At 38.2% G+C, this 23,109-nt stretch overlaps 1 protein-coding gene across 2 annotated transcripts in view; it reads left to right on the forward strand.

Moving 5' to 3' along the window:
- Positions 1-23,109, forward strand: part of c12.2 (von Willebrand factor A domain-containing protein c12.2) — a 590,945-nt gene that overhangs the window by 488,777 nt on the left and 79,059 nt on the right. For both annotated transcript variants that reach the window (XM_070085296.1, XM_070085297.1), the window contains exon 14: positions 8,735-8,886. In XM_070085296.1, coding sequence (XP_069941397.1) covers positions 8,735-8,886 — 152 coding nt within the window. The remainder of the gene's footprint in view (positions 1-8,734; positions 8,887-23,109) is intronic.

Raw genomic sequence — 23,109 nt, forward strand, 5'->3', positions numbered from 1 at the left:
GAACATGGAGCACAGGGAGCACAGACACAGGTGAAATCCCACAGACACTAAAAACAATGGATATAGCCCCACTCCATAAAGGTGACAGCAAAGCAGTAGCTAAGAACTATAGACCAATAGCTTGAATGGCCCACATCATAAAAATATTTGATAGAGTACTAAGAAGCATGATTGCAAATCACTTGGATTCCCCAACAGTTGCACAATCCAGGGCAGCATGGGTTCAGAACAGGTTGATCCTGCCTCTCACAACTGCTGCACCATCAGCAATGATATGGTCTTGGATGCACCGGAAGATAAACAGAATGCAGATGTAGTATACACAGATTTTGCAAAAGCCTATGACAAGTGCGATCATGATGTAATAACATACAAAAATGCATTGTAAAGGGATAACTGGCAAAGTGAGAAGATGGATCTTCAACTTTCTAACCAATCGAACACAAGGAATATTAGTAAACAGAGTTAAGTCGGAGGATGACACAATGTAAAGCTCTACTCCACAAGGGGCAGTACTTGCCCCATCCTGTTCCTCATCCTGATATCAGTCATAGACATAGATGTAAACCATAGTACCATGTCATCCTTTGCAGATATTAGAATCTGCATGAGGCTGTCATCCATTGAGGACACGGTAAATCTCCAAGCAGATATAAACCAAGTTTTCCAGTGGGCAATGGAAAACAATATGATGTTCAATGAGAGCAAATTTCAGCTACTTCACTGAATGACAGGCATCCGTTCAAGCAATATATACCAAGCAAATGCAATTGCTTTGGTATAAAACTTTTTGTGGCTGTAATATATCTATTCCTTGCCAGTCATGCTTTTGTGCATGGAACAATTAGAACATATATAAAACATATGCCAAGGCTCACTGGGGACAGTGCTGGTAGTGCAGTTCACCATCAACAGTGTTGAGTGACTGCACCATCAACAGTGTTGAGTGACTGCACCATTAGCAGTGTTGAGTGACTGCACCATCAACAGTGTAGAGTGACTTCACCATCAACAGTGTAGAGTGACTGCACCATCAGCAGTGTTGAGTGACTGCACCATCAACAGTGTTGAGTGCCTGCATCATCAACAATATTGAGTGACTGCACCATCAGCAGTGTTGAGTGCCACTCTGACACTGTGCTTCAAGGGGGTTTCATACACTCCAGTCTCTCTGAAAACATTGCTAGGACCTATAAATATTTTGTATACATTTCTAGGCAGTAGTATGTCAGTGTGTTTGTTTGAATACTATTTCTCTACCTTCTATTTGTGTCAGAACAATGATTGGCTATGAAATCACAAGATCTATAATTTGTAATTATCAGAAAATAAAAGCTATGTAAATTAAAAAGTGAAAAAAGAAAAGATATATCAGCAAGATTTCTGCAAGCAGCAGGACTCCATGTTGCTGTCACATGAGCATCCAGTGCCAACTTTGTGGCCTTATATCTCAGTAATTTTTTTTTTTGGTCTTATTACACACACAAAATTAACCTCTTGTTTTGAAAAAAAAAAAAATCAAAATATTTGGAGCACTTGCAGAAATGCATAGATGAACACCATGACAGTTACAGGGTTGAGTAGGTTTAGGTCTTTGCAGAGTGTGGGAGTATATTGTCTGATCATTTGTACTGCTGCTTTTTGTTGTGTTATTATAGGCTTAAGGTGATTTGCTGTGGTGGATCCCTAGGCATAACTAGCATAGGTGAGGTAGGGATAGATTAGAGGGTAGTATAATGTAAGTAGTGTTGTTTATTTATTTATTTATTTATTTATTTATTTATTTATTAACAATTTGAGCACACATACAGAGGTACAAAAAAAATACAGATAAGAGCAGCATGCCAAAGCCACTTATACTATGCATAGCATTACGGGCTGGCTTAAAATTAACTTAAGATTAACTAAGCAATGATGAAATCAGTGATAAAACATTAATGTAAACAGATTACTATAAAGCACAAGTGAGTATTACAAAGGCAGGTCATATGGTTGCATGCATTGTTGTACATTCAGTCGTATGGAGTATTCTGTTAGGTAGTGTATTTAAAAAATAATAAAGTTAGATTGGGTTTTAGGTTTAACATTTATGTGATATAATTGTGAGAAACATTTAAGATATACAATTTATAAGGTTCAGTTATTCAGTATTTATTTGGTTTTGGGTGAGTAAGTGATCTTTGAGAAGAGACTTGAATTTATAAACAGGTAGTGTTTCTTTTATATTTACAGGTAATGAATTCCAGATTTTAGGGCCTTTTATGTGCATTGAGTTTTTGCATAGTGTGAGATGGACACGAGGAACATCAAAGAGTGATCTGTGCCTTGTGTTATGGTCATGTGTTCTGTTGAGGTTGGCAAGGAGATGTTTGAGGGGAGGGTTAATATCAGAGTTAAGTGTTCTATGTATGTAATAGGTGCAGTAATAAGTATGGATGTTTTGTATGGTGAGTAGGTTTAGTGTATTGAATATTGGTGGAGTGTGCTGCCTGTAGTGAGAATTTGTTATCATTCTAACTGCAGCCTTTTGTTGGGTAATTAGTGGTCTGAGATGGGGCTCAACAACATTAGTTGTTGAGCCCCATGCACAAATTCCATAGGTGAGATAGGGGTAAATAAGAGAGTGATATAGGGCCAGGAGGGCTGACTGTGGAGCATAGTACCGTATCTTCGATAGTATGCCCACAGTTTTGGAAATTTTCTTAGAAATTTGTTGTATATGTGTATGAAATTTGAGTCTATTATCAAGGTGGATTCCTATGAATTTTCCCTCTGTTAGCTTTGTGATAGGTGATCCGTTTATCATTATGTTAAGAGGGACATCTGTAGCTCTGTTACCAAACTGAATGAAGTAGGTTTTGTCAATGTTTAGTGTAAGTTTGTTAGTCCTCATCCAGGTAGATATTTTCTGTAATTCGGTATTTACAGTATTGGCTAGCGTGACTGGGCTCGGGTGGGAGAAGACGTATGTAGTGTCATCTGCAAATAGTGTGGGTTTGAGTAATTGTGAAGCATTTGGTAGGTCGTTTATGTATAGGAGAAAGAGAAGAGGGCCAAGGACACTTCCCTGTGGGACACCAACTGTAATTGGTTGTGCAGAAGAGTTTGCCCCATTTGCGTACACATATTGGCTTCTGTTGCTGAGGTATGACTTGAGGTAGTTGAGGGAGTGCCCTCTTATGCCATAGTGTGACAATTTTACGTGGAGAAAGTCATGGTCAACTGTATCAAAAGCTTTACATAAGTCAATGAAGATCCCCAGTGGGACTTCTTTTTTCTCTATTGCAGTGTATATATGTTCTAGCATGTGTATACGTAATAGCATCATTAGTATTTTTATTAGGCCTGAATCCAAATTGGCAGGGGTTGAGTATGTTTTGGGAGATAAGGTAGGAGTAGATTCGTTTATGAATTAATTTTTTGAAGATTTTTGAGAGAGGGTGTAAGTTGGATATTGGCCTATAGTTATTCAACTCTGTTTGGTCTCCTCCTTTGTGGATCGGGGTGACCCTTGCTATTTTGAGTACTGTAGGGAAGGTGGAGGATTCAATGGATTTGTTAAAGAGTGTTGCAATGATTGGTGATAGCACTTGTGACACTTTTTTGTATATAAAGGGTGGTAAGGTATTTAAATCTCCTGCCTTGTTTTTTAGTGCGTTGATAATAAGGGAGACTTCGTATGGGTTAGTCGGAGCTAGGAACAGTGTGTTCGGGTAGTTGCCGGTGAGGTAGTCATTTGGTGGGGTATCTGAGCTTGGGATTTTATTGGCAAGGTTTTGTCCTATAGTGGAGAAGAAATCATTGAGTCTGTTTGCTGTTTCTGTTGGTGGGAGTTGGGGTTCATCTGATTTTGCTAATTTTATTTCGCTATTTCGTGATATCTTTTTTGTTCCCAGAATTTCTGATAGGGTTTTCCAGGTCTTTTTTATATCACCTCATAAGTTGGATAATCTGTTCTCATAATACAATTTTTTTGCCCTTCTTATCAGGCTGGTTAGGATTGACGAGTAACGTTTTGTTTGGTCTCTGGTTATGTGACCCATTCTGTACTGTTTTTCATATTGGTGTTTTGTATTTATGGATTTGAGAATGCTGGGTGTTAGCCAGGGACTGTTTAGTCTCTTAGCTGTCATCTGTTTAGTTTTTTTAGGGCAGTGCTTGTTATAGAGGTATTGGGTCTTTTTTAGAAAATTATTAATACATTCGTCAATATCTGTATAGATTTCTAGCTCAGTGTGCCAGTCAATGTTTGCTACTGCTATTGTGAAGTTATTAATGGCTGCCTCATTGTGAAGTCTGAAGGTGACTTTAGTAGTGTCTTGGGGTAGTTTACCAAGAGTTGTTATGAGGAAAGTAGGGTAGTGGTCTGTAGTATTATCTGTAATTATGCCTGATTTTAAAGGGGATATGGTGTTGGTCCAGATGTGGTCAAGTAGGGAAACACTAGTCTCTGTAACTCTTGTAGGTTTTGTTACTGTTGGTAGCAACATACAGTTACTCATTGTGTTTGTGAATTCAGTAACGTGTGGGTCCTGGTCTTGCAGGAGATTTATATTGAAGTCACCTGAGAGTAGTAAGTGATCTTTGTTCATGCGTGCATCAGTTATCATACTTCCTAGGTTTTGACTAAATTGGCTAATGTTTGACTGTGGAACTCTGTAGATGTTTATCAATGTGAGAGGTTTTTGTAGGTATTTGGATTTGAATTTGGCTATTATATATTCCCCGTGTTCATCCCTTGTGCAAGTATTAGTGATACATTCTAGTTGGTCTGAGTAGTATATGGCTGTGCCACCCCCTTGTTGGTCTGGCCTACAGTTGTGTATGGCTGTGTAACCAGGAATGGCATAGACATCTGTACTATCAGGCTTTAGCCAGGTTTCAGTTAGTGTAATGATGGACATATTGGCATGTAAGGAATTTAGTAATGCTATGAGGTCATCATAATGCTTGCTTAAAGATCTGATATTGTAGTTAAAGATAGTTATGTTGTTGTTGGCACTGAGAAGTGCCTTTGATTGTTCTGCAGTGTAGTAATTACAGTAACTGTTTGATTCATTTGTCATTAAATAAGAGGTTGGTATCAGGATCAATGCTTGTAATCATAAGATTTGTAGTGAATCTATAGTTAGAATTAAGTATAAAACAAAGTAAATAGTCTTAAGCTAAAAAATAGCACCTGAATTATTTAACAAATGTAAAATAATGAGCTAAGGTAGTTTTTTTTTTTTTTTTTTTTTTTTTTTAAGCTAAAATAAAGGAGACAATACAAAAGGGACTAATACAAATAAAGTGATGATCAAATAATGGAGCTTGGGAATATGATAGTAGGTAGTGCTATAAAGGTAATTCTTTAAAGTTAGAATTATAGTATAAAATTATAATATAAAAGGGACTAATATAAGTTGTGGTGAACAATAAAGTGGTAATCAAATAAATGAGCTTTGGAATATAATGGCAAAATTGTGAACTTATTCTACTTTAGCACCTGAGAATAGCACCTTGATTATTTTAACAATTGTGAATATATAAACTAGGGTAGTTATATAAAGCTAAAATAAAGGAGAAAATATATAAGGGATTAAAATTAAGTAATGGTAAACAAAGTTAAATGGACAGATGGTCACTATGAAATAATATTGGTTTAGGAGTAAGATCTGATTAGTAATATTAAATAAATTGAGCAGTTTATTGCACAATAAAAAGTAAAAAAAAATGAGGTAGTTGGTACTAGCTAGCAAAAGATAGTTTTGGTACTTGCAAAAAAGTAATTGGAATATACACTAATTGCATACACAATGAAAAGTGACTAAAAAACAAGTAGTGATAAACAAAATTAAATGGACAGGTAAGAATAATGAATATTATTAATTTGGAGTAAGATTTGACTTGTAATTTAAAATTATGAGCAATTAATAGCAGTAAGAAAGAAGTATAGAGTATTGGAGGTAGTTGGCATTAGCTAGTGATGAAAAATAATAAAAATAATAATGCACAATATAATAGTAACATACACTATATGCACCACACGTATATATGTATTAAGGGCACTTATCTAATCTGTTACAGAAATGTCAGCTTTTCTAAGGAAGGTAGAGAAATCATGTTCATTTGAGATGGTATATTGTTGTCCTGTTGATGTTTTCCTTACTAGTATTTTCCCATCTCGTGTGAAACACTGATGTATTTTGTTTTCCTGTTTAAGTTTTCTCAGCCTGAACAGAAGGTTTTGACGTTTTTTTGTTAGACACTCATTTATGTACACTCCATTTTTCATTGTAATTGCTGATTTAATTAGGTCCTTTATTTTATCGTATGAATGAAGTCGGATCATTATACTGCGTTTACTTCCTGGTTTTCCTAGCAAACGTGTTTCTTTGATTTCATTGTTTTGCATGATGACTTGTACGTGGTTCTGTATTATCCTGATAGCAGTTTCTTTGCACTGTGCTTGTGTTATGTCACTAGGAATGTGTGGACTGTTTATTATAACTGCATCAGACAACTTATCTTGTTCAGTTTTGTCGTCTTGGAAATCAAGGTATTCATTTAGTCGAGTGTGCATGTTCTGATTCCAGTCCTTGATTGCTTCTTCAACCTTCATATTTATTGTTGTTATTTGCTCAGTGTGACTGGCTATAACTGCTTTTAGAGTATTTTCTGTGTCAACACTTCCCGATGTAATCTTCTCTTCAAGGTTTTGGATCTTGTTCTCGAGGTTGGTTATCTTGGATTCTCATCGCTCGAGTGTTGCTTTGATATCTTTGATTTCATTTTCTAGAGCAACGATGTAGTCCTTGATATTGTCAGGAATAATCATACCTGAGTTATCATGGGTGAATCCTTTGAAGGGAGTGGAGTTGGAGGGGAAGTCAGCCATGTTTGTTGTTGTTGTTCCCTGGGTGGCAGTGGTGAGGGGGGTTGATGATACACCGGCGTCCTGCTGGGTAGACAAGTTGAGTTCTAGGGTCCTTGCTGTTATTCTATTATTACTGGTGTTGTTTCTTCTGCGATATCCTTTCATAGTATCACTGAAGTAGATACTGTGTAGCAATGGAGGAGAAGGCTTGTTTTCTCGGAGCTTGGGTTAAGTGGTTGTCTGGCAGCGGAGGCAGTGTTTGGGTTAGCAGGGCTGTCTTCCTTAGATCTTCTAATTTTGTCAAGATTTGGGTTACATTCTTAGTATTCTTGGGTCATGTTGTGGTCTATGTGGGTTCATGTAGTTGAACTTTCACTTAGGCCATCACAAGTTTTGATGAGCGATGTTTTTTTGAGAAAGAAGAGCTGGTAGGATACCGTTGGCCTAGGGCCTAGTCCTAAATCAGCACACAGGTACATAGTAATGTATCTTGGAGAGGATGCAAACTGATTTAGATACTTTTTTTTTTTAAATTTGTTGAATGTGGGTGTTGAATTTCAAGTTCTTGTCTAGGAACAGACCCTCGTAGGAATCTTCCTTCATATTTTTTTAGCAATGGGAGAACAGTTTATCATAACATTTAGTTGGACATTTGTAGCTCTGTTCCCAAACATCATATAGAAAGTCTTGTCAATGTTAGGTGTGAGTTTCTTGGTAGTCATCCAGGTTGATGTCTTTAGGAGTTCTTCATTAACAGTATTCTTGAGGGAATTCATATTTGAGTGGGAGATGATGTCATAAAGTTGTGTTATCTGCAGTGAGAACAAGTCTCAGTTGTTGAGATATTTTGAAAGACCATTGATGTATATGAGGAAAAGCAAAGCCAATATTGTACCTTTGATTGAGACATACAGTGGAACCTCAGTATGTAACCTTAATTCATTCCAGAAGGCAGTTCAAGTGCTGCTCCATTTGAGTATCGAACAAGTTCTTGCCAGCCAATTTTCTGTTTGGTTGGCTGTTGTCGCTAATCATTGTAGGCCCCATGGTGACTTGTTTATACAAATAATACTAAAAAACACGAAATAGTTTACAGTAAAGTTCTCGGAGGTCAAATTTGTTTGGTCAAGTGCTGAGCTCTGTTTAAGTAGGGAACTGGTCGAATACCGAGGTTCCAATGTGTTTATGTCTGTTGGTAAGATTGGACTTTATATATGAAAATGCATGACTTCTAATACCATAATGTTCAAGTCTGAGGTGCAGGATTCTGTAGTCTGCTGTATTGAAAGCTTTCCTAAGCTCAATATTATTATTATTATTATTATTATTATTATTATTATTATTATTATTATTATTATGATTACTATTATTATTATGATTATTACACTCAAAACTAAGCACTAAACCCACGAGGCCTAAGGTCAGTCAAGAGGCCTAATGGATATTCATTATTTTCAAGTACTGTATAAAGAAAGTCTAGCACTTTTATGATTACATAAATTGTGCTTCTATTTGGACTGACACCAAACTGACAGGGGTTGATTAGAAGATGGTATGGGGTTACAAGAAGTAAAATTCAAAGGGCTGTGATGGAGTCATTTAGAGATGATGGAGCAGATAAAGGATGACTAAGAGGATATATAATTCAGGAGTGGAAGGAATTAGGAGTAGGGTTGGGGTCATTCCAAAAAGAGTTGGAGGAAGTAAAGAAAGTTGTAAGGGCTTAAGCATCCAGCAGGCTTGTGTTAGTGTGTTAGATTTTTGATTGTTATATTGCACTGTAAAAGATGTAATTTTGTCTTATAGAGCATGTATTTCAAAATTATTGCTATTTTCTGCTTTCTGTATGTAGCCTAATGCATTTTTTTTTTCCAGGAATTTCCAAATGATGGTGTGGCAAGTGTCATACGTAATGTGGTAGATTTTGATTCTTGGTCTGGTGATGCCAAAGATGTACTTATCCGTGTAATGCACCACCATGGTATACCTGCTGGCACTTCTCCAAATAACGTGAATCTAGCTAAGAAGTGAGCATACTTTACAGTTTGTCTTTACCCTTACAGTTCACACATTCTTCCAAGTAAAAGAAAGGCTTTGGTAACATAAAATGATTCATTATTAAAATAAGAATAAAATGTTTACTTATCTTCATTGCGTTTCATTAACTAAAGATTTTGCAACACATTGACAATTTTCAACTAAAGTCAGGTGAATCAAAGGAATTACTATATATTCACCATCACTCAATGTTTAAGCTTTCTTTCCTGATAACAGTACATATACGTTACAATTCAAGACTACTTGAGATCAAATCTCTGAACTTGTCAAGCATTATGTTATAAAGATTTGGGGTCCAAGCAAGTAATTCCATTCGAATAATTCTTGTTAAAATTCACAAAAGCTGTTTATTATATTTGTCTTTCTTGTGTATGCAGCTGACATCAGGGTTTATTTTATGCTTGCTTCTATTATAGCTATGTTTTGCTTCTGATACAAGCAACTGCTTTCCACTCAGCTAGTACAGTACTACAGAAGTTGCCTCTTTCCTCCTTATCAGATTTGACTCACTAAGGTGGTGTGTAAGACACTGGTTGCAAGGGGTATAGTACTACTTGCCTCCTTTCTCCTCCCATCCTCATCATCTAAAACTTGAGCTAATATATTAACTTATTGAAGAAAAACACAACTAAAACAACTTTAGTTTCAAAATTATACACATAATTGGTGCAAAATTAGGTGAGATTTATTTCATATATTTCAAAATGTCTCTGGTTAAGCAGAACATTTTTGGGCAGACTAAAACAAGAACTTTAAACTACTTGACATTTATTCAGTAGAATAATTGAAATGAAAGTATTAGAATACCAAGTTTAATATATTTCAATCATCTCAAGATAAGATTATAAGATTTAATGATAATTTTAAGTAACAAAGATACTGTATATACTTAAAACAACAGTTGTAATATGAAGAAATGTAATACAATATTCATTCAATTTTAACCCTTTCAGGGTCCATGCCGTAGATCTACGGCTTTATGTTAAGGGTCCAAACCGTAGATCTATGCCAAATTTCTAGTGGCATCAAATTTAGTGCAAGAAGGCTGGTAGGCCTACATCTGAGAGAATGGGTCTGGGTGGTCAGTGTGTGCACTCTAGAAAAAATCTGGACGCCTGCATGGCATTGTGGGAATGCAGCCAAAGTAGCTTTGTTCATCGTGCCTGGCAGCAAGGAAGCTCTCACTCCCCCACTCACTCTCCAGGCGAATTCTGACTCCCCTCTTCACAACTTACAGTTCTAAGACTGATGGAAGTGGATCTGAAGAGAAATTCTATGGTTTTGAACCATATGGTACCATTGTATCATATGGTACAATGGTGCCATGTCATACAGTAGTATATGGTACAGTGGCACCATATGGTGCAATGTATCATATAGTACATTGTACCATATCGTTCAGGATACAGGGACCCTAATGGAAATAAGTCTGTCTGACTTTTTTGGGTTATCCTAGGTTTTCCAGACATATGCTGCTATGTATGATAATCTATGTAACTGTATTTGTGTATACCTAAACAAACTTACTTATGATGCCACATGCGCTTGAGTAAGTTTATTCAGGTGTACACAAATACAGTTACATAGATTATCATACATAGCAGCATATGTATAAAGCCTAGGATAACCCAGAAAAGTCATGGTGACTTATTTCCATAGGGATCACTGTATCTGTACCATATGGTGTCCTGTACTGTATGGTACCCTATACCATATGGTACCCTGTACCATATGGTACCCTGTACCATATGGTACCCTGCACCTTATGGTACCCTGTACCATATGATACCGTGTATCATATGGTCAGTAGGTGTTGATGCCACAAGGCACCAGCCAAGACTGAGTGAGTGGCAACGCAAGTCACTTACTCAGCAGTTTCCAAGACAAAGCGCTTTGTCATCCACCTCAAGGAACATGTTGAGTGGATGTACATTTGTAAATATATAATAGAACATTACTAATATACAACATTTTTGCATATTTTTGTTGTAAACAATTATTGTAAATGGAATAATGATGAAAATATTAGTGTGTTTATTGTGTTGAATACAACAGTACCATATACGTAATACCATATGGTACAATATGCCATATGGTACAATGAACCATATGGTATCATTGTACCATATGGTACCATAAGGTACCATTGCACCATATGGTACCATTGTATCATATGGTACCATTGTACCAAATGGTGCCATTGTACCATATTATACTATATGGTACCATTGTACCATATGGTACCATTGCACCCTATGGCACTATTGTACCATATAGTACTGTATGGTACCATTGTATTCAACACAATAACCGCACTAATATTTTCATCATTTTGTTTACAATAAACTTGTAAACAAGTTTTGTAAGCAGTATAATGATAAATTAGTGCAGTTATTGTGTTGAATACAATGAGTGTACACTAATACAATATACATTATATTGGTCTCACAGGCTGCAAATGTTACTAGAAAAAGAAAAAAAATTAGAAAAGAAAAGAAAAAAGTATAAAAAAACGTAAAATAAAAATATGCGATTTTGCGGAAGTCGCTAATGTTGCCGCCACCCGGTCATTTTGAGTCAACTTCCCGCCACTGTATCTTGGTAAGTACTGATCAGAAATTTGTTTGTTTTGTTTCATTACCTTCACAAAAAAATTTTTTTTTTTTTATTTTTTCAAAATTTCTTGGACACTGGGGCACCCCTTCAGATTTTGGCCTTGGACCCTGAAAAGGTTAAGTACAGTGGACCCTTGGCTAATGCCTTTAATCTGTTCCAGAGAGCTAGCCTTTAGCTGATTTAGCCTTAAGCCGAATTAATTTTCCCCATAAGAAATAATGGAAATCCAATTAATCCGTTCCAGAGACCCAAAAGTATTAAACAGAATAATTATTTTTACATGAAATATACATTTCCCTACACAGAAAACAATGATACATGTACAATAAACAATACTGAAATGACACTTTTTATTGTGGACTTGTTGATGAAAGATGAGATGGGAGGAGGGGAGAGGATGAAGGTATTCCAGTGTTTGGAAGGGGAATCCCCTTCCATAAATACTTCAGATACCAAGACCTTTTCTGGGGTTACCTCCCTTCTTTGTTTTTTAATGTCACCATGACCAGCTTGAGAGTCACTGGACCACCCTCTACCACCATCACCACCACTACCACCATCACTACCATCTACCACCATCACAACCACTACCATCCTCTACCACCATCACTACCACCATCACTACCACCCTCTACCACTACCACTTTCATATTTTTCTACAAACTTTTTCTTGAATTCTATCGTGTTTCTCACATCCTTTACCAAAGGTGTGGCACTAGAAGCTTTCTTTGGGCCCATGGTGGCTTATTTAGCAGTTACAAGCACTAAAAACAATGGAATAATACAAAATATATTGCATGTACGCGCAGAATTGTCTTCACTGGCTTTGTAAACAATGGCACACTGACAGACATATTTGCCATACATAACTGCAGGCCTGACCAATCAGTAGGAGGCACTGCCATCTATTACTCTGATGAACTAGAATGTGTGAAATCAGCTAATGTATGGGATGAAAACGGTGAATATATAATAGCTAAATTCACATGAAGAACACTTAAGAAACCTATAACAGTTGGTGCAGTCTACAGGCTACCACACTCAAACACTTACACTTTTAGCAATAACCTTAGAAACATGATAATTGAGTCAGAGTTGAATAAACACCATCTGATACTAACAGGAGATTTCAACATCAACCTTATCCAAGCAACCGACCCTCCAGTAGCTGATTTCACAAATGCTATGAACAACAGCTTATTGCTACCTTCTATAACAAAGCCAACAAGAATCTCTGACACTAGTGCCTCGTTACTCGACCATATCTGGACCAACATACAGTGGTCTCTCGTTTATCGTCGTTAATCCGTTCCTGGAAGTGCGATGATTATCGAAATAGATGATTTTCGAATCAATTTTCCCCTTAAGAAATAATGTAAATACAATTAATCCGTTCATAACACCCAGAAGTATTAAAACAAAAATTTTTTTTACATGAAATATAGATGTAGTACATAAACAATACAATGGGACATGATGAATGAAACATTAACAGCATAACACTTACCTTCATTGGCGATTCTTCTTAGTGCATGGAAGACTGGAGGAGGAGAGAGATTGGATTGGTTACTGTTTGGAAAGAGAATCCCATTCCATCAACACCTTAGGTACCAAGTCCTTTTCTGGGGTTACTTCTCTTCTCTGTTTCTTAACCCTTTCAGGGTTTTCGACGTACTAGTACAGCTTATGCATAAGGGTTATTGATATTCTAGTACACCTAAATTCTAGCGCCTTCAAATCTAGCGAGAGAAAGCTGGTAGGCCTACATATGAAAGAATGGGTCTATGTGGTCAGTGTGCGCAGTATAAAAAAAAATCCTGCAGCACACAGTGCGTGATGAGAAAAAAAAACTTTGACAGTGTTTTTGGATTAAAACAGCGACTTTGCACTGTATTTTCATGTGGTATTTATGGTTGTATTTTAGTTTTCCTGTTATCATTTTATAGAATGAAAGACATGTTACAGAAATTGAGATGATTTTGACTGGTTTCACAATGAAAAGTGCCTTGAAATTGAGCTTAAAGTAGCAGAAATGTTCGATTTTTACCAAAGTTCAAAAGTAAACAAATCATGCCAAGCGTCCAATACATGTCAACTGGTGAGTCTGATATTCTTTCACAAGTGTGCTGATATTATTTATACCATTTCTACACTAATGCAGTAGTCTGCATAACAGTAAATATTCTATTTTTTGTAAGAATAAAAATTCAAAGTGGAAAGCAAATGAAATATGAGGGGCCTGGGGACGTGACTAACGAACAGAAAACTTGTTATTTTAGTGCCAGGAATGTCTTTCTTGTTTATTCTGGACCCTATTTGGGAATTGGCATCTTCTGAAATTTGTGTGAAATAGGCAAAATTGCCAATTTCTAACCACTTTATTGGATAGTTGAAATTGGTAAATGGGTGATTTCTTGTACTCATTCGATAGAAAAAATGGAGTTCTAGCGAAATAAATATGATTTTTGTCGACTAGTACATAGGAATTGGCCAAAAATAGGGCTCAAAGTGGATGGGCAGCACTGCATAGCCCTTGTGGTTAAGCGCTTCTTTTATATTATATTTTATTTTTTTTTTATTATCACACTGGCCGATTCCCACCAAGGCAGGGTGGCCCGAAAAAGAAAAACTTTTACCATCATTCACTCCATCACTGTCTTGCCAGAAAGGTGCTTTACACTACAGTTTAAACTGCAACATTAACACCCATCCTTCAGAGTGCAGGCACTGTACTTCCCATCTCCAGGACTCAAGTCCAGCCTGCCGGTTTCCCTGAACCCCTTCATAAATGTTACTTTGCTCACACTCCAACAGCATGTCCAGTATTAAAAACCATTTGTCTCCATTCACTCCTATCAAACACGCTCACGCATGCCTGCTGGAAGTCCAAGCCCCTTGCACACAAAACCTCCTTTACCCCCTCCCTCCAACTTTTCCTAGGCTGACCCCTACCCCGCCTTCCTTCCACTACAGACTGATACACTCTTGAAGTCACTGTGTTTCGCTCCATTCTCTCTACATGTCCGAACCACCTCAACAACCCTTCCTCAGCCCTCTGGACAACAGTTTTGGTAATCCCGCACCTCCTCCTAACTTCCAAACTACGAATTCTCTGCATTATATTCACACATTGCCCTCAGACATGACATCTCCACTGCCTCCAGCCTTCATCACCCATGCTTCACACCCATATAAGAGTGTTGGTAAAACTATACTCTCGTACATTCCCCTCTTTGCCTCCAAGGACAAGGTTCTTTGTCTCCACAGACTCCTAAGTGCACCACTCACCCTTTTCCCCTCATCAATTCTATGATTCACCTCATCTTTCATAGACCCATCCACTGACACGTCCACTCCCAAATATCTGAATACATTCACCTCCTCCATACTCTCTCCCTCCAATCTGATATCCAATCTTTCATCACCTAATCTTTTTGTTATCCTCATAACCTTACTCTTTCCTGTATTCACTTTTAATTTTCTTCTTTTGCACACCTTACCAAATTCATCCACCAATCTCTGCAACTTCTCTTCAGAATCTCCCAAGAGCACAGTGTCATCAGCAAAGAGCAACTGTGACAACTCCCACTTTATGTGTGATTCTTTATCTTTTAACTCCATGCCTCTTGCCAAGACCCTCGCATTTACTTCTCTTACAACCCCATCTATAAATATATTAAACAACCATGGTGACATCACACATCCTTGTCTAAGGCCTACTTTTACTGGGAAATAATCTCCCTCTTTCCTACATACTCTAACTTGAGCCTCACTATCCTCGTAAAAACTCTTCACTGCTTTCAGTAACCTACCTCCTACACCATACACCTGCAACATCTGCCACATTGCCCCCCTATCCACCCTGTCATATGCCTTTTCCAAATCCATAAATGCCACAAAAACCTCTTTAGCCTTATCTAAATACTGTTCACTTATATGTTTCACTGTAAACACCTTGTCCACACACCCCCTACCTTTCCTAAAGCCTCCTTGTTCATCTGCTATCCTATTCTCTGTCTTACTCTTAATTCTTTCAATAATAACTCTACCATGCACTTTACCAGGTATACTCAACAGACTTATCCCCCTATAATTTTTGCACTCTCTTTTGTGGGTAAGACACATATGTCTTACCTAACAACCTGTCGGTATTTTATACCATTTTAATGTTCACTCTCTTTTGTCCCCTTTGCCTTTATACAAAGGAACTATGCATGCTCTCTGCCAATCCCTAGGTACCTTACCCTCTTCCATACATTTATTAAATAATTGCACCAACCACTCCAAAACTATATTCCCACCTGCTTTTAACATTTCTATCTTTATCCCATCAATCCCAGCTGCCTTACCCCCTTTCATTTTACCTACTGCCTCACGAACTTCCCCCACACTCACAACTGGCTCTTCCTCACTCCTACAACATGTTATTCCTCCTTGCCCTATACACGAAATCACAGCTTCCTGTCTTCATCAACATTTAACAATTCCTCAAAATATTCCCTCCATCTTCCCAATACCTCTAACTCTCCATTTAATAACTCTCCTCTCCTATTTTTAACTGACAAATCCATTTGTTCTCTAGGCTTCCTTAACTTGTTAATCTCACTCCAAAACTTTTTCTTATTTTTAACAAAATTTGTTGATAACATCTCACCCACTCTCTCATTTGCTCTCTTTTTACATTGCTTCACCACTCTCTTAACCTTTCTCTTTTTCTCCATATACTCTTCCCTCCTTGCATCACTTCTACTTTGTAAAAACTTCTCATATGCTAACTTTTTCTCCGCTACTACTCTCTTTACATCATCATTCCATCAATCGCTCCTCTTCCCTCCCGCACCCACTTTCCTGTAACCACAAACTTCTGCTGAACACTCTAACACTACATTTTTAAACCTACCCCATACCTCTTCGACCCCATTTCCTATGCTCTCATTAGCCCATCTATCCTCCAATAGCTGTTTATATCTTACCCTAACTGCCTCCTCTTTTAGTTTATAAACCTTCACCTCTCTCTTCCCCGATGCTTCTATTCTCCTTGTATCCCATCTATCTTTTACTCTCAGTGTAGCTACAACTAGAAAGTGATCTGATATATCTGTGGCCACTCTATAAACATGTACATCCTGAAGTCTACTCAACAGTATTTTATCTACCAATACATAATCCAACAAACTACTGTCATTTCGCCCTACATCATATCTTGTATACTTATTTATCGTCTTTTTTCTTAAAATATGTATTACCTATAACTAAACCCCTTTCTATACAGAGTTCAATCAAAGGGCTCCTATTTTCATTTACACCTGGCACCCCAAACTTACCTACCACACCCTCTCTAAAAGTTTCTCCTACTTTAGCATTCAGATCCCCTACCACAATTACTCTCTCACTTGGTTCAAAGGCTCCTATACATTCACTTAACATCTCCCAAAATCTCTCTCTCTCCTCTACATTCCTCTCTTCTCCAGGTGCATACATGCTTATTATGACCCACTTTTCGCATCCAACCTTTACTTTAATCCACATAATTCTTGAATTTACACATTCATATTCTCTTTTCTCCTTCCATAACTGATCCTTTAACATTACTGCTACCCCTTCCTTTGCTCTAACTCTCTCAGATACTCCAGATTTAATCCCATTTATTTCCCCCCGCCGAAACTCCCCTACCCCCTTCAGCTTTATTTCGCTTAGGGCCAGGACATCCAACTTCTTTTCATTCATAACATCAGCAATCATCTGTTTCTTGTCATCTGCACTACAATAATCATCAAAGTAGGTGGAATCACTGATGCGTAAACATCGGCGAGACTGCTAACTTTGCGAGAGCATAATTCCGTAAGTTTTCCACCAAATTTCATACTTTTGGTGTCATTGTGATTGGGAAAAGATTCTCTATCATTTCATAAGAAAAACTAATTTTTTTTTTTCAAAAAAATTTTTGACCCTGAGAACAAGTTTAGGAGAGGACCTCTCGACCCTGCTTGAGAGTCACTGGAGTCCTGTCTTGCGAAAAAAGTGTCCAGAGAGCTCTGTTTCTAGCATCTCTTTAAAACTTCCCTAAAATGGGCCAAGACTTTGTCACTGTACAAGTTGCCAAATGGCTTGCAACATCCTTCTCAGGGTGATGTTTCTCCATAAATCTTTCCATCCTACCTCACATTTCAAAAATCTCCTTAATTCCTGAAGAAGGCACCTTCTTCCATCTCTCTTCCTCCTCCTCTGCAGCAAGATTCTGAGCTGCGATCTGTTGCTCTTCCTGCTGAAGCTCTTGCAGCTCCTCAGTGGTTAGCTCTTCATTGTGGTCCTCCACCAACTTTTCCACATTCTCCAAACTCACATCCAACCCCATGGAACTCCCCAATGCCACAACAGATTTCACAACTGACATAGGCTCATCAGGGTCAGCCACAAACCCTTCAAAATTCCTCTTCTCCAAGCAACAACAGCTTCCTTGATTTCCTTTTTCTTTGCCACGATGGAAGATATGGTTGTATGGGGTTTGTTATACATCCTGGCCAGTTCGGCCACACGTACGCCACTTTCATATTGTTCAATGATGTTTTTCTTGAATTCAATCGTATTTCTCACCTTCTTTACCAGAGGCTTGGCACTAGGAGCTTTCTTTGGAGCCATGGTAGCTTATTTAGCACTTGCAAGCACTAAAATGAATGGAATACAGGTCTCCCTCAACATTCACGTTTTCAGCTTTCGCTGGCTTCACACATTCGCGAATTCCCAACCACCAAATTCCCAGCCACCAAATTCCCAGCCGCCAAATCATATTTAAGTTTCCCGCCACCTTTGAATCCCTACTACCCTCCCACCAACCCCCGCTACTGGCAGCCAGCCCTCCCACCACTCAGTGTGGTGAGTGTTTTGTTTGTTCATTATTTGCTATTAAACTACAGTATAAATAATGTAAACCCATTCATGACTGCATATTGAAATGGCTATTCGGACAGGTATTAGACGGTGACATCATGTGTTTACTCTTGAACACAGCAAAGAATCAAACATTTCTGCTACTGCTAAAATAACAATAGTAATAATAATAATAATAATAATAATAATAATAATAATAATAATACAATAATAATTACTATATAATTGAAGAAGGAAATTGTAGAAAAATACGAGGAAGTGGTTGACACATCGTCAGTATGGCTTTGTTTATGCTGGAGTGAGCATTAGTCTCCCTGCTCTTCCAAACATTTCACTATAATTCATTGTGTTTGGTGCTTGTAGATTGAGTGCGACTGGAGTGGTAGAGGCAGTGGTTGAGGCAGCGATTGAGGCAGGGATTGAGGCAGCGATTGAGGCAGTGGGTGAGGCAGCTGTTGAGGCAGCGATTGAGGCAGTGGTTGAGGCAGCTGTTCAGGCTTCTGTTGAGGCAGCGATTGAGGCAGTGGTTGAGGCAGCTGTTGAGGCAGCGATTGAGGCAGCTGTTGAGGCAGCGATTGAGACAGTGGTTGAGGCAACTGTTGAGGCAGCTGTTGAGGCAGCGATTGAGGCAGCTGTTGAGGTAGCTGTTGAGGCAGCTGTTGAGGCATTGGTTGAGGCAGCGATTGAGGCAGCGATTGAGGCAGCGATTGAGGCAGTGGTTGAGGCAGCTGTTGAGGCAGCGATTGAGGCAGTGGGTGAGGCAGCTGTTAAGGCAGCGATTGAGGCAGTGGGTGAGGCAGCGATTGAGGCAGTGGTTGAGGCAGCTGTTGAGACAGCGATTGAGGCAGTGGGTGAGGCAGCTGTTGAGGCAGTGATTGAGGCAGTGGGTGAGGCAGCTGTTGAGGAAGCGATTGCGGCAGCGGTTGAGGCAGTGGTATTTAATAACATACATGTTATTAATAATAATAATACATGTTATTAATAATATGTACTATTATTATTTATAACATATATGTTATTAATACCACTGCCTCAACCGTTGAATTATTGTGAAATGTTTGGAAGAGCAGGGAGACTAATGCTCACTCCAGCATAAACAAAGCCACACTGACGATGTGTCAACCACTCCCTCGTATTTTTGTGCAATTTCCTTCTTCAATTATATCGTATTATTATTATTATTATTATTATTATTATTATTATTATTACTATTGTTATTATTAGCAGTAGCAGAAATGTTTGATTCTTTGCTGTGTTCAAGAGTAAACACATGATGTCACCGTCCAATACCTGTCCAAATAGCCATTCCAATATGCAGTCATGAATGGGTTTACATTATTTATACTGTAGTTTATTAGCAAATAATGAACAAACAAAACACTCACCACACTGAGTGGTGGGAGAGCTGGCTGCCAGTTGCGGGGGTCGGTGGGAGGGTAGTAGGGACTCGCAGTGGTTGAGGAAGTGGTGGAGGCAGGGGTGGAGTCTGTGGCATTTAATAACATACATGTTATTAAAGCATAACATGTATATATTTAGTACAATTTACGACGTTTTCATGTATTTTATGATTGTTCATGGTTCAACAAGTTAAGGAAACAATTTGTATTATATTTCCCTACAATATATTGGGGCACCAAACATTCACGGTTTTTCAACATTCACAAGGCTCTTGATCCCCTAACCCTCGCGAATGTTGAGGGATACCTGTATTATGAAATATTTCGTATAAACACGTGAGGGGACCGTCGCTCACTGGTAAATAATGGCACACTGGCTGGGAAGGGAGGCCGAGGCGGCTCAGAGCCGTGAGTACGCGTCCAGGACAAACGATGATTAGCGAGTCAATTGATCATTTGCGAGCCAATGTTTGGACTAAAATAACGCCACAATTTCTGAAAAGGACGACTATCAAGCCCAACTATTATCGAGGGGCCACTGTAATATCTCCACTACAAGCAGGTATAATCACAGATAACACCACAGACCACTACCCTACCTTTCTCATAACCAACTTATCTAAACTGCCTCAAGAAACAAGAAAGATCTCATTTTGTCTGCATGATGAGACATCGATAAACAACCTAAAACTAGCTCTAGGTGCCATTGATTGGCAGAGAGAGCTAAATGACAGTAAAAATATCGATAAAGATATCAAAATTTTTTTACATAAAACCCTAAACCTCTACAACAAACATTGCCCAATCAAAACAAAACAGATCACAAAAAAGAGGCTAAGCAGCCCATGGCTAACTAGAAGTATCCTCAAATCTATTAATAAAACACACCATATTGAAAAGCATTTCAGATTAGGCTTAATTACTAAAGAATTTACTAAAAGATACACATCAATACTCACAAAACTAATATGTAAATCAAAGCAAATGTATTATGAAAATAGATTTAGTGAAATGAAAGGTGACATGAAAAGTACCTGGCAAACCCTCTCCAAAATTATGGGCTCAAGAAAACTGACTGGAAATAGAGAGATAAACTTAACTAAACCAGATGAACCTCACATGCAACCTATAGACACGGCCGACAAATTTAATGTCTTCTTCTCTACCGTAAGGTCAAAGCTAGCGAGTCAAATTCCTAGTTCAAATACCCATCTGAGTGAGTACCTCACTGGCAACTATCCAAACACTCTATTTCTAGCTCCAACTAATCCCACTGAAGTCTCACTCATCATTAAATCATTAAAAAACAAATCAGGTGATCTAGATAACTTGCCGCCATTCATATACATAAAAAAGCTGCACCAGAACTGTCGCCCATTATTGCAACAATGTTTAACAAATCTATAGCTTCCTCAACCTTTCCATCCATGCTAAAGACAGCAAGGGTCACCCTGATCCACAAAGGTGGAGATCCAACTGATTTCAACAATTACAGACCCATATCAAACTTGCCCTTACTCTCCAAGATATTTGAAAAAATAATACACAAGCGACTTTACTCCTACCTTACATCCAGCAACATACTTAACCCATGCCAGTTTGGATTTAGACCAAAAAAAAAAGCGGGAATGATGCTATTATACAAGTGCTTGACCTAATATACACAGCTTTAGATAAAAATGAATATCCCCTGGGGCTCTTTATTGACCTAAGAAAAGCATTTGACACAGTTGACCACAATCTCTTGCACCTCAAACTGAATCATTACAGCATAAGAGGACATTCTCTTGACTACCTAAAATCCTATCTTAACGACAGACACCAGTATGTACATGCAAATGGAGTCAACTCCACTATCCAACCTGTAGCTGTAGGAGTACCCCAAGGTGGTGTCCTAGGCCCACTCCTCTTTCTCATCTACATCAATGATCTCCCCAATGCATCCCAACTCCTTACACCAGCTCTATTTGCAGATGACACTGCATATGTCTACTCCCATTCAGACCCAACTGTGCTTGGAAACACTGTAAACAATGAACAGCTAAAGATATATGCTTGGATGATGACCAACAAACTCACTCTCAACATAGATAAAATATACTTCATGCTGTTTGGCAACAGAGCCTCAAATATTCAACTCAACATACTGTTAAATGGTTCCCCTATATCAAGACACATGGAGGGCAAATTTCTAGGTCTTCTCCTTGACAGTAGTCTTAAATTTCAGTCCCATACCCATCACATAGCCAAGAAAATTTCCAAATCAGTAGGAATCCTTTCCAGGATACGCAACTATGTACCACAAATGACTCTCCTTACCTTGTACCACTCTCTAATATATCCTTACCTCACCTATGGTATTTGTGCCTGGGGCTCAACCACTGCCAACCACCTTAGACCCTTAATAATTCAACAAAAAGCTGCTGTGCGGTTGATAACCAGCTCCTGTGCTAGACATCACACCCCACCACTTTTCAAAAGACTCAACTTGCTAAATATACAAGACATGCACTCTTATTATTGTGCCTACTACATATACAGAACTTTAAACTCCACTGTAAACCCTCCCCTAAAACTACTCCTCGACAGTTACAACAGAATGCACAGTCACAATACAAGGCATAAGGCACTTTTCAACATCCCTTGAGTAAGACTCTCATTATGCAAGAGCGCTATGCACATAAAAGGCCCAAAGATCTGGAACTCACTATCTGAACAGGTCAAGGATCCCCAGACAGCTTATAAATTTAGGTTTCTGCTAAAAAATAATCTTATCTCACAATATTAACCAAATCAACCAAACATCTACTGACTAGTTTTATCATGTGACCACCTGGCTTTGAGTTCTGCCATTCCATAAAATATTACCACCTCCACCATTCCTTGTAAATTTTGTACTAAGCATACATAAGATTTATTAAGTCCAAATAAGATTGTAAAACAGCTAACCACTATTCCATGTTTAGTTTTAAGTATAATTACTATGTACTATTAACTTATTTAGTTTTAATTAATTACAATGTACAGTGGTCCCTCGATAATTGTAGGGCTCGAGAGTCGTAAATTTCGGAAATCATAGTGATATTTTTGTAAAAACGTGGGCTCGCTAATCGTAGATTGACTCGCAAATAGTAGTTCGTCCGGGACGCGTACGCATACTGTGAGCTGGGGCGGCCTCCCTACCCAGCCAGTGTGACATTGTTTACCAGTGAGCGAAGGTCCCCTCACTTGCTCCTACGAAATATTTCATAATATTCCATTCATTTTAGTGCTTGCAAGTACTAAATA

The sequence above is a fragment of the Cherax quadricarinatus genome, chromosome 15 (assembly GCF_038502225.1).
Source record: "Cherax quadricarinatus isolate ZL_2023a chromosome 15, ASM3850222v1, whole genome shotgun sequence".
Lineage (NCBI taxonomy): Eukaryota > Metazoa > Arthropoda > Malacostraca > Decapoda > Parastacidae > Cherax > Cherax quadricarinatus.